General features: G+C 43.6%; 1 protein-coding gene across 2 annotated transcripts; it reads left to right on the forward strand.

The window, feature by feature from the left end:
• Positions 1-5,507: 5,507 nt before the first annotated feature.
• Positions 5,508-17,617, forward strand: pcp2 (Purkinje cell protein 2). Of its 2 annotated transcripts, none has more exons than XM_004912506.3 (4): positions 5,508-5,608; positions 9,394-9,520; positions 10,441-10,601; positions 17,307-17,617. In XM_004912506.3, exons 1-4 carry the CDS (start codon positions 5,540-5,542, stop codon positions 17,442-17,444), a joined length of 495 nt encoding a protein of 164 aa, XP_004912563.1. In that variant the 5' UTR covers positions 5,508-5,539; the 3' UTR covers positions 17,445-17,617. The 2 variants fall into 2 exon arrangements, with proteins under 2 accessions (XP_004912563.1, XP_004912564.1); XM_004912507.3 differs by lacking the exon at positions 17,307-17,617 and adding an exon at positions 16,922-17,296.
• The last annotated feature ends 963 nt before the right edge of the window (positions 17,618-18,580 follow it).

Here is an 18,580-nt window from a genome sequence, read left to right on the forward strand (position 1 = left end):
TCTTGTTTTGCAGAATCTTAGATTTACTAGAAATTTAGTTTAAACGCCATTTGCCGATCAGTTATACTCCCTAATTCCGTTTCCTAAATTATTGATAAAATGGAATGAAACAACACAGAACAAAGGACTGTAAAATAGTTCAGAGCACTTTTGCAACGTACACTTTTGCAACGTAACCATAATATCTGGTTATCAAGATATTAGCAGTTTTACACTACTAATATAGAGATGTAAAACAGCAGCGCCCCCTGCTGTTCTGTTAAGTTATCCCGTCATCAGAAAAATGTTATTGAGCAGTGAAGCATCTTCTGATGTCTCACTAGAAAATGATAATATCCAATACAATGTAAATTGCAAAAGTGCTCATAAGAGTAATTGACATTACAATCATTTAATTGAATAAATGTGTTACACAGTCTGGTTATGGTTATCGCTGTTTGACGGTAAATGATTTAATGAAGTAGAAGGATTTAACGGGGGATATTGCTTTGTATTAGTAATGATTACAGGTATTGTTGGAATCCAGACAATTCCCAAAATAGAAACCAGCGGCATCACTGCCCCTTTAAGTGCTGGAGTGTAAAGTACGTTGGGAAGAATGCTCTGGGGCCACATTATATAATAACAGGTGTATGAAGTTTCATTCCATAGACATTTCAATATTGCTGCCGTCTTGCATCATGTGGACAATTTTTAAAATAAAAAAAGACTTATTATAATATCATTTAGCATAGCCACATCATTTGGTAATAGGTCACTTGCTATTTGCGCTTTCCATTTTGTGTTGCGGCCATGATGGTTCTGCCTTCCTCAGCCAGTGCTAGAGCTCATAAGTGTGCTTTATATGGTCTCTTCCAACATGGCGGCACCTCTGCTACTGATTATGGGGGACAGATATGAAATGCGATGGCTAGAGATAAGGCAACAGGACCTGCCTGAGATCTGTATTATGAAGTGGGTAGTGATTCAGTTATAGGTTAGATATATTTATATAGTATTTTTATATATATATATATACAGAAGTGTCTATTTAAATAAAGTGCATATACACGCGTGTCTTTGCATTGCAGCTTGTAATATGTATGAATTTGTATCATATACAAGTGATTGGAGGGAACACTGGCTAAATGGAAATGTAACGATTCCAGGGCATTGCAAAAATGTGTTGCGGCAAAGCTTTAAAGGGGACATTAGCCTTAAATGGAATCACCTAGACCTTTTATGAAATAAAAATATTTGTACCCCATGTATCAGGTTTACATTTAAACTGGGGGTTCCTAGGGTCTCTCCAATTGTACAGATTTGCTTAGCTTGCGCTAGTCTACAAGGTATTAAGAGAAATGTCGGGTTAACTGGCCCTTTAGGCTCATTGTATGCAGGGAATTCTGACACTTGTGGTTTATAAAAACAATGTCAGGAGCAATTTTTCATTAATTTGTATAGAGGACCAGGCATATGACTAGTTCCAGCTCCATAGGATCTGTACTGAGAAACACTAGCGCATTGTAGTAGGCCTTTGTTACAAATTGCATATTTCATCACTTTGTGTAGAATATATATGGTGGCCATGATACCTAAATATTTCAGCCAATCCCATGTAATCTGCATCTTGTATGACATAGTCGGAATGATAAGTATCAGTACTCTACCAATGATTGGGGTCCTTCAGGGAAGGTGCCTTTGAATGTTTCATCCTGTTCCCGCCCCACAGGGGGCCAGTATCTTCCATGCTCAGTATGTTCTTCTGTCGTTCCATGTGCGATTGTGCAGTGTCTATTGGTGCCATTGCCAATTGTTTGTCTCTTTGTGACTGTTTGCCTTTCTGATGGAATAAATGATAAGGATACACTTTCCCGCACATCATCACTCTGGTTACCAAGGATGCACCAAATCCAGGATTTCATTTGGGGGGATTTGTCCTATTATCAGGGTTATGTTAGGGAACAGAACTGAGGAGCTTTATTCTGATTGGATGAATGTGTAAATGATGGATTTGTTGTATCCTTAGTGTGAGCGACTGGGCTCTGCTCAGGGAAGTGCATCCAGACTCCCCTGTACAGAACCATCCAGGCTAAACATCTCTAGGTGTCTGACTGCACTCCCAGAATCCCACAGTCAGGGGCAAGGGTAGTCTACAGGTACATATTGCAGAAGGTTTCTTACCCCGCTAGGGATAGTCTGGGTTAATGACATGGCTTCAGTTATAGCTTTTATCAAGTGATTTTGACTGGAATGTAAAATGCTTTATACAGTGAGATTATTGGAATAAGAATTGAATAAACAACGCTCAAATCAGTGTTCTTGGTGCATTTGTACAGTCTGGTTACACAGTACACAGGGTTGGAGGAGGAAGAGTGACTGGATCTTTCCTGCTTTGGGATATTATTCTCAACAAATCTGTATTCCTGTATAATAAGCCGACTGTACCTGGTGGGTACGTAGATGATATGTATATTCAACACTGTAGTACAACAACATGCAACACTTTCTGCAGGGCAACCCAGCCTGTGTGTGACCTGAACCAGCAGTGCCTGACCCCATCCTGCCACCCCTTAGCCTCATCACCCACCTGCTTCCTCCACCCCTCCCATTTAAAGTCTACACATGGGCCTGCCGTGTATGGGATCCATATAACTGGGAAGAAAAGACCATTTGTTACTCTTCTTGACTTCCTCGTCCGCCAGTGTTCCATGCCCTTGCTAATATTTCCAAACTTGTGAGATCAAAGAACCAGTCAATGTCCAAAATACACGAATATCAGCTGGGATCATTGGACCACTATACATGTATGGCCAGTTCTTCCATTCAGGACTGAGAGAAAAGGTAGTCGGCATTCTGCTGGACTCTAAATCTCCGTAACTATTTAAAAGTGGAAACTTGTCCCTTTGGTACCTTGTGACAGATGGACATTGGCCTAAACTCCCTGCTTGAGCATTTTGGCACCATGGACCTTCTCTATCACTCAATGTGCATCCAACAGGGCGTTGTACGTAAATACTATTAGGAGCAGTGACAGGTGGACGGATGTTTTGACCACTGCTATTATCACGATGCCCCATGTGCCAATAGCCTCAATGTTACCGTGGAAGAGCAATTCATTTGATCAATGGGTGGCTCTGTCAACCAGTAGGAGTGCTACCTAAGGGAAGGTCCTCAGTAGGTGGTCCAAAATGGAGAAGGCTGCCTTAGTAATGAAAATGAGATAATGAAAAGACAAACATGTACAGATGGTCTTCTATTCAACCTGCTGGCTTCCAATGCTTCAGTTCTTGTCTAACCATTGGCTGAGTAGAGGTCCTATAGTGGTGGAAGCAAGGTATCTAAAGGTTAAGATGGTCCTTGATGGGAATAGAAAGATAACGATGCTGTGATGTGTCTCAGGGCTGTTGCTATTTCAGTGGTTGGTAACCTTGTACCAGGAACATGGCACTTGATACCCCTCTGCAGATTATCGCTCCTTTGGATTAACATTGAGCATGCTGACTACCATCTGTATCTTTCCTGGCTGCCAAAAATTATCATCCAACTGCACACAACTTACGTCGTCCAGTGGCAGAGCAAAGCCTGTTGCTAGGAGTGAGGAATAACCCATGGTGCCTGTACAGAGAGGAGGGCCTCATTGGTTATTTGGAGATCACTATGACCGCAAGCACCGCTGGAGTTCTGTGCAATGTACTTAGCAAATGTCATCTCATGTATAAGTTTAATCCTCTTAAAATATTACTGTTTCCTGGGTATAAATGTGTTTCCAGGCATAACTGCCAAATATTATACATCTATTAATTACTGGAGCCCAGCCACCGGCAGAAAGGATGGGCAGCTGCCTCCCGTGATCCAGAGCCAGAAGGTCTCTGCCCAAAGTGCTGTAGGAAGGGCACCTCCATGCCAAGGTGACCGGGGAATACTGGGACAATCGGCCATATTGTTAGCTAAATAGAAGAGGGATGGGGGTTTGGACAGCAGCAGAAACCAAATTCAATAAGGGTAAGGATTATTTCAAAACATTGATACCATGGGGCTTTTTATCATGGTGTGATATTAAGGTCCTCCATGGCTGTCTGGATTGAATAATAACCCTGTGTGAAGTTAAACCCCAAACAATTAAAAAGACCCCCATTTGGTAAAGTTGCCAAACAAGCAGATCTGTGCCCAATTTGGACAGCCACGTGCTAGGGCTAACCCAGGGCTAAACGATTAACTTATCCATTGGGGCATATGGAGACCTGTTGGACAAAGGCTGTATCAACATAGTGGTGCTGTCCTTGTCAGATGGGATTTTCAACCCCCCTAATTGATATCTGGCCAAGTTGGCCTGTTGGTAGATCCCATGCGTAGGTAGATAAGCTGCCAACTTAATCTAAAGGGGCCGCCCATTAATTATATACTCGTGCATGCCCCGCCTCCTCTCATAACAACAAAGCTGGGGCAGGCAGATATATAAATAGAGCAGCAGGCCGGGTCACTCTTGGGTTGGGGTCAGGCGAGGGACGAAACATCTCTGACCCACACAGGCCTGACTGGTAATTGGTGGGTTCTGGCTAATGCCAGGGGGCTGCTGTAAGATGCCATAGACGCTCACTATTTATTGGGCTGTTTGGGCACCAAGTGCACTTGGATTGCTAGGACCAGCCCTGGACCCACACGTCATTTATGATAACGGCCCTACTATCATATAATATAAAGTCAACTCAGTTTTTCTATTACTTAACATAACAAGTTCATGTTTGGTGCCGCTCAAAACAATAAGCAGATTAATATATCTTCTATCGACGTGTGTGAAACCACAGGGCTCACCTTCAGCCCAAACACACAGGAGTCTGCCATATTCATATACACATACAGTATACAGCCTGGCAAAGGGGGCACCATATTGGCCCCATCCACGCCCCTCATCCCCCATGGTAAAAACCCCACTAACCCCTTCTTATACCTTATTTTACAATAGTAATACATTATTTCCTGTATATTTTACAGATTATTCATCGTTTCTGTGTATTTTAATCTATATAATAAGCAAGGAGAGCCATACAGGAAACATGTTGGGACTGAGGAACATATTAGGCTGAAGCCTTGCTGCCTTCCTATTGAGCTCTTCAGACCTATCACACACACTGAATTGAAGCGACTACAGAATTTGTCCTCATTTAAAAGGGATTTACACTAAGCTGAACATTCCGCCTCCCTGCTATTATTTTCCTGCGCGCAGGATTCTCATTAAAGCACCAACAGGAGCACAATTGCCCATACCTGCCCCTTTATACACAAACACCGCTGCCTGGCATAGAGTGAATATCCATAGATACGGTCAAAATACAAATATGTAGAAAATTATCCCCTTCTCCACTAACAATTATCCCAGATAATCTTAATGGGGGATTAAGCGGCTCCTTGCTGCAGATGGGGCCTCCTTTATTATGAAATGATTTTAATGATCCTGCAGCCGGGGCGGAGGGAGCGAGGGAGGGGTGACCCCGCAGGTTATATTATAGGGCTGAGCTGGGCACTTGGGCAGCACACAGAGATTGCTCGGGGCTACGGGATGGACTCTGTACAGGTGTCAGGTGAGGACCAGGCCAGGAGAGACTCCATAAACCAGGCTGAACTGGCGGTAAGGGCTGAATTTATCAGTTTCTTCTATAGGTTTCATTCTGTACCCCCCCCCCCCCCCCCCCTGCATGCTCTGGGGAACATTTTATAGCAGAGAGTTATAGTTCCAAGTTCAGAGAACTAAGAATCCCACTGTAATTTTGTGTGTAGACAGCAGATAAAAGTCCTTCTGTCCTTCTCTCTGTTCTTAGTCTTCAGATTGAATCCATCCTGTTTATTAAGAATTGGGATAATCCATCTCCCATCTCTACAGGTATCCGGCGCCCTGCAGCCTCCACTAGCCCTCATCTCTTCTGGCTTTGCCTTAAAATCATTTCTGAGAATCTGAATTATTTGAATAAATTGGAGCCAATAGGAGACAACCTTCCCAAAATTCTGAGCTTTCTGGATAACATTCCAGATAACAGATCCCATACCTGTATTATGTAAAAAGGTTCAATTCTCATACAGTTTGCAATTATGCTTTTATTCTTTAATAAGCGATTTGTTCAGCATCTCTGCAGTTTGGAATGTCAGCAGCTGTCTGGTTGCTAGGGTCCAGTTTACGCTAACAACCAGGTAGTAGTGGGAATGGCAGACTGGAATATGAAAAGGAGAGGGCCTGAACAGAAATATAAGGAATAAAAAGTAACAATAACAATAAAACTGTAGCCTCAGACATTGATAAAGTTTTGGCTGCCGGGGTCAGTGACCCCCATTTGAAAGCTGGAAAGAGGCAGAAGAGAAAGGCAAATAATCTAAAACTATAAAAAAAAACACTTGAAACATTGCTTAGAATAGGACCTCCTATAACATAACAGTTAACCTGGAGGTAAACTTCCCCTTTAAAGGCTTTCAGCCAGTGTATAAAAGGTATATACAGGTATGGGATCCATTATCCGGAAACCCATTATCCAGAAAGTTCCAAATTACGGAATGGCCATCTCCCATAGACTCCATTATAAGAAAACCTTGTACTTGATCCCAACCAAGCTATTGGAGCCAAAACAATCCTATTGGGTTTATTTAATGTTTATATGATTTTTTAGTAGACTTAAGGTATGGAGATCCAATTTACAGAAAGATCCCTTATCCGGAAAGCCCATGGTCCCAAGCATTCTGGATAACAGGTCCTATACCTGTATATATATATACTGCCAGTTTATGTATGACATACCTTCTATATATTTCTATAAGGGCTAGACTTGTGTGTAGTCTCCTGCTACTCCCCATTCCCAGTCTAATCACTGTCCCTGGAAATGTCCCTGGTTTTTAAAGCTGACCATCTGCACAGAAGTAATTTAATAGCAATATACCCATACATCATCATCATTTATTTATATAGTGCCAGCATGTTACATGAATTTATAACAAACAGGGGTTTTACAATCATTCAACAAATAAGGGTTAGAGAGTCAAAATAGGATCACAGGGCCCTGCTCATAAGAGCTTACAATCTAAAGGCTCAGTTCGCAGTGGCTGCTCCCTAAGATCAGTTGCCACTTGAAGGGGTCAAATTGCATTACTCCAAACCCCCCTAATCTTGTAGGGAATAATGAATGATATATGGTGCTGGTTTCAGTCTAAATATGATTGTTATGTTTAAAAAGGATCCCTTTATTGGAGCTCCCCATAGATCTGCTATGGTCCCTGTCTGTGTTTCAAATGAGGGGTGGGCGTGTCCAAAACTCCCTGCCAGAAGAACAATAGGAGAGGGAAAGCCAATCACAGCCCTGCAGCCATACATGCAAAGATGGCTTTGGTTCCCTATCAGGTCAGCCTAGCTGCTGATTGGTTTCTGTCCTACAGTCCAAAGAGCCACCATCCCCCCTGCACAGCCTGGGAAACCAGCCAACAGGAAGTGGACCAGATGGGCGTGGCTAGTACAGTTGTTCTAAGCACATTCCTATTATATCTACACTAGGGATGTACCCAAACCACATTTTTTGTATCTTGGCTAAATCCTGAATCAAATCCTTATTTTTATATCCATATTAGTAAAATCATGACAAAAAAAAAAATAATGATCGAAGCGCGCAGAAAGTAATTGGCTATATTTATAGTTAGTCTAAAGTCATGTGATTTTAATGATTTGCACTCCATTTGCCCAGGCACTTAGATTTGACTGAATCCCGAACCAAATCCAGTGTTGGTGCATCCCTGATATAGAGGGGTATAATGCAATGGTAAAGTGTTGTATAAGGCTGAATCATTCCAGGTTCCCAAGTGATGCCAATGTCCATAGACCTGCCTAGGGCACCCCCAGAGGCTCAAATAATGCACACTGTTCAGGGCATGGGGGCAGGGGTAGTTATATTAGTCTATTTATAATACAAAATGAGTCTATATGAGTTCCGATGCAGACAGTATAGGTAGATATAATATATCCCTATATCCCTATTGCTGCAATGATCTGGCTAGCTAGGCCATTGGCCCTCCTTACATTACAGAGGCAAGCTAGCCCATTGCACACACTACTGGCAGCTGGATGGGCCCCTGGCTGGCCAAAAACTAAGTGTAGGGGATTTACTGCTACTTTGCTGCATTATTGAAACAGGCACAAGAAACAGATCCTCTGTCCAAAAAGTGTTTTGTTCTGTTTTTTACTTAATAAAAGAAAATGTAATTCTAACCTGTCACAATACATTCAATTCAGTGGCTGGAAAGTTATTTGAAAATATCTTTGCTATTGGAAGCAGTTGGGTTTAGTTATGATTAGGATGGCAATAATGGGGCCCTGTCCTCCCTGCCTGCCCTGGTTTTTATCTGCCACGAGGTGCAGAGCGCAGCTATTCCCCCGGACACACGGGCTCCATGCATGAACAATAAGGGCCATGTTGTTGTGCCGCTTAGTGCTCTGGCACTCCTGCCTGGGACATCCCTAGTGGCTGTTTATATTCCTTCCACTACTGATTCTGACTCCTACCTACCTCCCACCTGAAAATTGCCCTTTCCCAGGCTTTCTAAGGCAGAGCTAATAATCCTCATGTTTACCTGCTTCTGCCTCGTGCACCTTGGCACACTGCCTAACTCTGCCTTAGGAAAACTGTTACCAGCCGGCAGGGCCATGTTGGGGAACAAGGTTGTGGCAGTTCGGGAACAAAGCCTTGTAGGGACCCTGTATTGGGAAAGTGGGTTTACTTTTCTTTCAAGAAAAAAATAGTAATTAAATAGAGACCCACTTTTATGGCATCACAATTATGATATCACCAGGGGAAAATGGTTTAAGAACCAAAAATAAACTGTTAAGATAATGATAAATCTGTATAGAGTGAGAAGGAATCTTTCAACCAAATGAAAGAGCTGGAAAGAAGAGTGAAAGCAGGAGGAGGGAAGCCATTAGGCACAAATAAGTACTGGTTGGAATTGCCAGTATGGGGTATCTTGTTGGGATTAACAGCTAAACTTGGAATGATATCAGTACTGGTGCTATAAGACGCTATACATTTTAGGCTTTAGAAAATATATATAGCCTCATGATGGGCCATTAGCAGCTTAGGGTGACTTATCATCATTCATACAATATGGTGGGTCATTATCGGCTTATAAGCACTTAGCATCATTATACAGAATATGCTGGGCCATCCCCAGTTTCTAAGCACTCAGCGCCGTTATACAGAGACTGTTGGGTCATCCGCAGCTTATAGGCGCTTAGCATCATATCTCAGAACCGGGATCTCTTCAGCTGTCTCTGACGTATGTGCATTGCTTATTTGCCCTTTGAAGACTTATCTTCCCTTATGTAAAACTGCCAGAATGTTGAATATGAATTTTTTTTTGTTACTTTTACTGCCCCCTCCCCTGCAGGAAACCTCCACGGAACAAGAATGCTTTTTTAACCTTCTCACCCATGTCCAAGGGGCACGATTGGATGAGCAGAGATGTAGCATCCAAATCGTACACAACAAAGGAGAGCAGGAGAACAAAGACAGCTGTAAGTGCAACAAACTATCTGCTGATCACTTACCCCCCAGGTGTAGTATGGACAACCAACCAAGCAGCCATAAGTGGGTTTCTATGGGACATAATAAGGAGAATGATCCTCTGTTCTGGCAGCACTTGTTGTGCTCTTTTTCAAATTTAGGGGTCAATACAATCCTATTTGTCCTTAGATGTCCACCAATATTTTTGTCTGCAGAAGCCTTAATGCAGTGATTCCCAACCAGTGACTCAGGAGCAGCATGTTGCTCACCATTCCCTTGGATGTTGCTGCCAGTGGCCTCAAAGTAGGTGCCATTTTTACATCTCTGGCTTAGAGACAAGTTTTGGAAGCACAGTTTTACTCCAAGCAGAGCCTCCTGCAGGCCAGCAGTCCCCATGGGGCTACCAAATAGCCAATCACAGCCTTTATTTGGCATCCCCAAAGAACTTTTTGCATGCTTGTGTGGCTCACCAACACTTTTTACATCTGTGTGTAGCCCACGAGTAAAAAAAAAGTAGGGGATCCCTGCCTTAATACATACCCTAGGGCAGGAATTCCCAACCTTTTGTATGTCTAAGCCACATAAGCTTTAAAAATGTTTTTGGGATGCCAAATAGGGACTCTGATCAGCTATTTGGTAGCCCCAAGGGGGCTGCTAGCCTCCAGGAGCTCTGCTTGGAGTAAAACTGTGTCTTTGTGCTTCCAAAACTTGCCTCCAAGCCAGAGGTGTAAAAACGGCACCTACTTTGAGGCCACTGGGAGCAACATCAAAGGGGGTGGGGAGCAATGTTCCCTCTGTGTGCTGTGACCCTACAAAGCTAGATATTGAAACTTATTCTTTCTTTCACTTTATTATGATGGGTGGAACCCCACCCTATGGTAATTATAATACCAATCCGTCTAATCAATATAAGTTTGTATCCTTCCTACAGCACCAGTCACACCACCTCCTGAAATGAATGTTCTGATGGACATGTTGGCACAGTCACAGAGCCGGAGGCTGGACGACCAAAGAGCAGAACTCACCCAGCTGTCGGGGTTCCCAGACACCATGCCAAACCGCAGGGAGTCCCATGATAATGGAGGGTTGAAGGTGAGCCGCAGAAATGGGAGAGTCTGCTAAATACAATGTTGTGAGATAGTGCCGGTTAATATAGTTGGCTAATAAGTGATAGCACCAAGGGCAACAAACATGGCTGTGTAGGGGGCACCAATGTCAAACATTCATTCTGGGCATGTTATAGTTTCTAAAAATGTCTACAAGTATGGAGGAGCAAGATGTCCTAGCCGTCAGTCCCATCTCATAGATGTCCATGTTCTGTATAACGAGCAAGTCTTCCTAATGAATTATTTCATTGCCATGGCAGACATCAAATATAATTGTATGACTAGCAAGAGTCTGTGGTACTTTTTGGTATGGGTATGGTATGTATAGAATACATGTAGGGACAGGCGTTATATTCTGCATATAGACAAATAACTGCCACTTCTTGTAAAAGAATCATGGGACTTTATTGCAGATCTGATGGCAGTGATAACGGCAGTAAAAAAAATTCACATGCTTTTGTCAAAATATTCCCTGTATGAGCATCTGCGCTGCCTACTAACTTATGCATGTGAAATTAATTTGTCCGGAACTATTGCCTGTAAAGTCTTAAAAGCCGACAGTTACACCTAATCCCGCCATTATTTGAAGTCACTGGAAACCACTTATTATCTTCATCGCTTTACCAGTTGCAAATCTGGCATTGTGGTGAGTCCACACATGAGCCCAGTGCCTGCTGACTGTATATGTAGAGAATATATATCTCATTTATCAATATACAACCTTCTTTGCCGCTGGAGAAGAGAGCTGGCAGTGAGAAACAGTTCACAATCAGGGCCAGCAGTGCTGTACTTATTACTATGGGGACTTGCTTGGGCTCTATACCTGTATAGCCAGTTACACAGGGAATTATATACCTACTGCAGTCCCTGAGAATGTATATAACCACAGAGTTGGACTGACCCTGTGATACTGGGAAAACCCCTGTTGACCCCCGGTCCTTGTGGGCTATTATGGCCGAAAGTCCCCCAACTCAACTTGGCGGCCATGATCTTTCATTTACCTGGGCCCTCCCTGTACCCCAGTCAAACACAAATAAGTCAGACCAGTGGCGTAACTATAGAGCTGGCAGACCCCACAATCAGCCCTGGGGGATAGGGGGGGCCTAGGTCTGCTTCCTCTATAGCGTTAGTGAACCCCCTTCCTGACCGCTCTCCTACCTGAAAGCTGGTAGTTGAGATGTGGGGGTAGTGCTGCCGTATAAAAGATCACAGCATGTCAATTTTGGGCTGGGTCTGAGTTGGGAGAGTTTGGATTAGGGTTGGCGGGGGCAGTGCCAATGGGCCCCAGGGACCCTCTCTGATGCTGCATGGCCATATAAATGCATGAGACTGCAGGCTGAGTGCTTTATTAGAGGTCATGAATGTCAAAAGTGAGCCGGAACTAGGGGTAGCAAAGGTTGGACTGGGCCAGTGGGACAACAGGAAGAAACCCGGTGGCCCCTAGCCACCCAGGCCTGAACCCCACTGGGAACTGTGGATGCTTCCCCCTCAATTCTGATCATTTCTGCATGGAGGAATTAAAAGGTAAGTGGTGAGCATGAACACGGGGGTGGAGTCAGGTTTCGACGTGGAGAGGAGCTTGCAACTAAGGTGGGGGGGCCCTAAGGGGGTGGTGGTGGGACCCTGAGGTGGCAGCCCTGGACATCACTAAGCATCATTTATAAGATGGGGGTTATGTAATAAAAGGCAAACAGTTTGCCCAAGAGCAGTAACCCATAGCAACCAATCAGCAGGTAGCATTTACTAGTCATCTGTTTAAAAGCAAACATCTTATTGGTAGCTCTGGGTTACTGCTCCTGGACAAACTAAGGGCCTTGTTAAATATAGGGGTTAATGTTACAGGTAATTCACGGCTCTTGAGTATAATAATTACATAATTAAGTTGACATGCTTTATTTTCTTGTTGTGCAATAGCTTCTTATATTTGTATTATACTTGTGCTGCTAATGACTTTATCCAGTAGGAGGCAGAAAGATATGGTGTGAATGGCAGCTGTGGTGCCTGGCATACAGTCTAACGTTTGTATATTGAAATTTTGTTTTAAAAAATCGGGGCAACAAACAGCCCCCCCAAAATATTGATCTGTCATTGCTTCCAGTTAAAAATAATGAGAATAATAAAAGTAAAGGTTTGGGTTTTAATGTGAGCAACACAATGTGAGACAATTCCCAGTGGGTTATTTTTGGGAGCGGGGTGCAGGAGAAGGGAGAGAGGAAGTCTGATACTGAAGAACATGTTTACAAAAAAGGAGACAATAAATCCTGTGTTTCTTTTGATAGAGGACTCAGTGCAGCATTACTGTAAGTGCTGCGCAGACTCTGGCCAAGGGAATTAAGACTGTTTCTGAGAGAGGAAGTCAGACACTGGAACATCATGTTTACAAAAAAGGAGACACAAAATCCTGTGTTTCTTCTGATAGAGGACTCAGTGCAGCATTACTGTAAGTGCTGCACAGACTCTGGCCAAGGGAATTAAGGCTGTTTCTGAGAGAGGAAGTCAGACACTGGAACACCATGTTTACAAAAAAGGAGACACAAAATCCTGTGTTTCTTCTGATAGAGGACTCAGTGCAGCATTACTGTAAGTGCTGCACAGACTCTGGCCAAGGGAATTAAGGCTGTTTCTGAGAGAGGAAGTCAGACACTGGAACACCATGTTTACAAACAAGGAGATACGAAATCCTGTGTTTCTTTTGATAGAGGACTCTGTGAGTGCTTATGGCTGTATTTACATAGACTTTTCTGATAAAGCTTACTTAGTTTTTACCTTTCCTTCTACTTTAAGGCCAAAAGATGTATCTTCATGATGACAATCCATTGCTTAGTTATGATAGTGCTTCTTTATACTTTTAAATGTAAAAAATATAATGCAGCCTCTAAAATCCCCTAGTTATATATCAAAGCATAAGTACAGCTTAAATGTTAATGTGAAATTGCTCCGGGAGCTTTCCTAAGCACTTTTGCAATTAACATAATTTTTTTTCCGTTTCAGAGCTATTAAAGCTTCCATCAACTGCCGATATAATTATATATGATATTGTGTATATATAATGATATAATGACTGTAATTATAACAAGAGATCAGAAGCCTCAGATGCCCCTTTCCCATCTCCTTCCTGAGCAGAACAACATCAGAACACTCTCTGTTTCCCTTGTGAAGGTATATCTCTCTGTCTGTACAGTTACAGCAACTGACCAGCAGGTGGTGCTGTTGTTACAGAATTAATTATATTTGCAGTTAATATTTGCTGAGATTTTACATAGATGAAAATACAGTAAAGTAGGAATTTTACAGAAACAATGGGCAATAAAATGATATGTTTGATGATATTTTCCCCCAAAACTATGTTTCTAATAGGAAACAATGGATATCTCCTGCTCTACATCGAAGAACAAATGTCATATATAATTTTATTATTTCAGCCTTTTAAAACTAAGGCCCTATAATTTAACAAAATCAGCACGGCCCAACCGCCTATAAAAACTCAAGCACAAGCTTGGGAGACAATCCTTTTATAAGGAAGTCATTAAATCATACGAGAGCAATGGGAGCTTGGATTGTCACTGGTTAGAATGTTCTACTGTCACACTGTCTCTGTCCCCAACATATTTTCAGTTAAAATATGATTTGTAATTGTCTCATGGAACTAACACCCAGAGGCTATTATCCCCCCACTGCTACTATAGGCACCATCTCTCCCTACTATACCTGCTATCCCACAGCCCCAGTCCCTTCCCAGAGGCTATTATCCCACTGCTACTATAGGCACCATCTCTCCCTACTATACCTGCTATCCCACAGCCCCAGTCCCTTCCCAGAGGCTATTATCCCCCCACTGCTACTATAGGCACCATCTCTCCCTACTATACCTGCTATCCCACAGCCCCAGTCCCTTCCCAGAGGCTATTATCCCCCCACTGCTACTATAGGCACCATCTCTCCCTACTATACCTGCTGTCCCACAGCCACAGTCCCTTCCCAGAGGCTTTTATCCCCCCACTGCTACTATAGGCACCATCTCTCCCTACTATACCTGCTACCCCACAGCCACAGTCCCTTCCCAGAGGCTATTTTCCCCACTGCTACTATAGGCACCATCTCTCCCTACTATACCTGCTATCCCACAGCCCCAGTCCCTTCCCAGAGGCTATTATCCCCCCCCCCCCCCACTGCTACTATAGGCACCATCTCCCCCTACTATACCTGCTATCCCACAGCCACAGTCCCTTCCCAGAGGCTATTATCCCACTGCTACTATAGGCACCATCTCTCCCTACTATACCTGCTATCCCACAGCCCCAGTCCCTTCCCAGAGGCTATTATCCCCCCCCCCCCCACTGCTACTATAGGCACCATCTCTCCCTACTATACCTGCTATCCCACAGCCACAGTCCCTTCCCAGAGGCTATTATCCCCCCACTGCTACTATAGGCACCATCTCTCCCTACTATACCTGCTATCCCACAGCCCCAGTCCCTTCCCAGAGGCTATTATCCCCCCACTGCTACTATAGGCACCATCTCTCCCTACTATACCTGCTATCCCACAGCCCCAGTCCCTTCCCAGAGGCTATTATCCCCCCACTGCTACTATAGGCACCATCTCTCCCTACTATACCTGCTGTCCCACAGCCACAGTCCCTTCCCAGAGGCTTTTATCCCCCCACTGCTACTATAGGCACCATCTCTCCCTACTATACCTGCTACCCCACAGCCACAGTCCCTTCCCAGAGGCTATTTTCCCCACTGCTACTATAGGCACCATCTCTCCCTACTATACCTGCTATCCCACAGCCCCAGTCCCTTCCCAGAGGCTATTATCCCCCCCCCCCCCCCCCACTGCTACTATAGGCACCATCTCCCCCTACTATACCTGCTATCCCACAGCCACAGTCCCTTCCCAGAGGCTATTATCCCACTGCTACTATAGGCACCATCTCTCCCTACTATACCTGCTATCCCACAGCCCCAGTCCCTTCCCAGAGGCTATTATCCCCCCCCCCCCCCCACTGCTACTATAGGCACCATCTCTCCCTACTATACCTGCTATCCCACAGCCACAGTCCCTTCCCAGAGGCTATTATCCCACTGCTACTATAGGCACCATCTCTCCCTACTATACCTGCTATCCCACAGCCCCAGTCCCTTCCCAGAGGCTATTATCCCACTGCTACTATAGGCACCATCTCTCCCTACTATACCTGCTATCCCACAGCCCCAGTCCCTTCCCAGAGGCTATTATACCCCCACTGCTACTATAGGCACCATCTCTCCCTACTATACCTGCTATCCCACAGTCCCAGTCCCTTCCCAGAGGCTATTATCCCCCCACTGCTACTATAGGCACCATCTCTCCCTACTATACCTGCTATCCCACAGCCCCAGTCCCTTCCCAGAGGCTATTATCCCCCCACTGCTACTATAGGCACCATCTCTCCCTACTATACCTGCTATCCCACAGCCCCAGTCCCTTCCCAGAGGCTATTATCCCCCCACTGCTACTATAGGCACCATCTCTCCCTACTATACCTGCTATCCCACAGCCCCAGTCCCTTCCCAGAGGCTATTATACCCCCACTGCTACTATAGGCACCATCTCTCCCTACTATACCTGCTATCCCACAGTCCCAGTCCCTTCCCAGAGGCTATTATCCCCCCACTGCTACTATAGGCACCATCTCTCCCTACTATACCTGCTATCCCACAGCCCCAGTCCCTTCCCAGAGGCTATTATCCCCCCACTGCTACTATAGGCACCATCTCTCCCTACTATACCTGCTATCCCACAGCCACAGTCCCTTCCCAGAGGCTATTATCCTCATTGGTACTACAGTTCTTACCACACTTCCAACAAGTGAAAATGTTTTATAATTAAATTCCCTAATACAGATGTTATTTTGTTGGCCTTCTTGCCCTGCCCTACTGGACCTCAGCTCCCCTCCAGCTTTTGTTAAACTACAACTATTTACTAACAGCTATGGGACTGCATTGGGATATCCCCTTTTCCCCACTAAATTCTGAACTTTTTTAGTTAAGCACCAATTTGAATACCTCTGCAATGTACTGTTGTGTCACTACTAATGCTTTGATTTGTCTATCTGCCATAATGTAACATCTCTGTCGTGACCATGCCATGCTGTGATATAATAACTAACCTTTCAGTAGCCATTTAATTGTCTCAAGGAACAGTTGACTTTCTGGACAACCATGGTCGCTGGGTCTAATCCATTGTGTCCTTCAAGCGGCTGCTGCATTAAAGTCTTTTAATGAGATGTCTTCACCCTCCATCATTTTTGTTTTCCTTTAGAACCAACCATAACCCCTTCATCCACCTGATTTCCCCACTGTGCACCCATCACATGGAAGATAATATGAATACTCAAGAACCTTCAAGATGACTTTCCAACTCTTACAATACCCGAGCAACATCTCTATTAGTTTAGTGCTGAGATCTGCAATTTAATAAATCTTTTTCAGCTCTTCTAAGCTCGTCTGTAACTGTGCCTCAATTGCAGTGGGCAAAGGGACCGTCATGCATAAAAATACATGTTTTTGTCTCCAGGTGGGGCAAATAAAAACAGCCAGGTAAAACACTGGTCTTGCAGGGACGTGAATACTGTATATAATACTGAGTGGCCATGGGAGGGACTTGGTAAGTGAGCCTGCCACCCACTAGTTACTTCTTTCCCCAGGACGCAGACACCCCAGGATCCCAGACGGATACCCCTATCTCTATCGGTGACGATTATTTCAGCTTCATCAATCAAGTACACAGCCACCACCTTGGAAAGCTTCTTAAGAGTCCGGGAGGCCAGGCAAACAAACCATAAGAATAAAATCAGCAAAAATTTCAGTTTCAAAAAAAAAAAAAATTGTCAAAAACTTCATATGGGAAGAACGAAGAACCCAAGTGTCACTATTTATAGGGATTTAAGATTTTCATCAAGGAAGGGTCAATGCTATTTTTTATTTATATCTTTACTAAAGTCTGTATATATACGTAGAGAACACTTCTGCGTTTGCTGTTGTTCACTAGGCTGGAGTATTATCATTATTATTATTATAAACATGTATTTATAAGGAGGCAACATATTAGGAGGCTGTAACAAACATACTGTGCAAATTATATACAGATTACAAATGGATTACAGGACTCTTATTCATCATTTTTTTTAATGTATTTTTATTGAGTTTATAAAACCAAAAAATTACCAAACAAACATACAGTAATTTAGTATGAGAAGTAGAAAAGAGAGGGGGAGGTAGTGTTGGGTACAGGTATGGGATACCTTATCCAGAAACCCATTATCCAGAAAGTTCTGAATTACAGAAAGCCCATCTCGTAAAGACTAAGATATAATTACCCCTTATTGGGGGCAGAACAGCCCTATTGGGTTTATTTAATGGTTAAATGATTCCCTTTTCTCTGTAATAATAAAACAGTACCTGTACTTGATCCCAACTAAGATATAATTACCCCTTATTGGGGGCAGAACAGCCCTATTGGGTTTATTTAATGGTTAAATGATTCCCTTTTCTCTGTAATAATAAAACAGTACCTGTACTTGATCCCAACTAAGATATAATTACCCCTTATTGGGGGCAGAACAGCCCTATTGGGTTTATTTAATGGTTAAATGATTCCCTTTTCTCTGTAATAATAAAACAGTACCTGTACTTGATCCCAACTAAGATATAATTACCCCTTATTGGGGACAGAACAGTCCTATTGGGTTTATTTGATATTTAAATGATTTTTAGCAGGCTTAAGTTATGGAGATCCAAATTATGGAAAGACCCCTTATCCAGAAAACCCCAGGTCCCGAGCATTCTGGATAACAGGTCCCATACCTGTACTGAAAGAGCTCTGGGGCTGTGTGCAGAGGTTACAGTGCATTAGCAAAATACATCTTGAGCAGAAGGTAGGGTTGCCACCTGGCCTGTAAAAATGATGCTCGATGCCAAT

Source organism: Xenopus tropicalis, chromosome 3, assembly GCF_000004195.4.
Source record: "Xenopus tropicalis strain Nigerian chromosome 3, UCB_Xtro_10.0, whole genome shotgun sequence".
Classification (NCBI taxonomy): Eukaryota; Metazoa; Chordata; class Amphibia; order Anura; family Pipidae; genus Xenopus; species Xenopus tropicalis.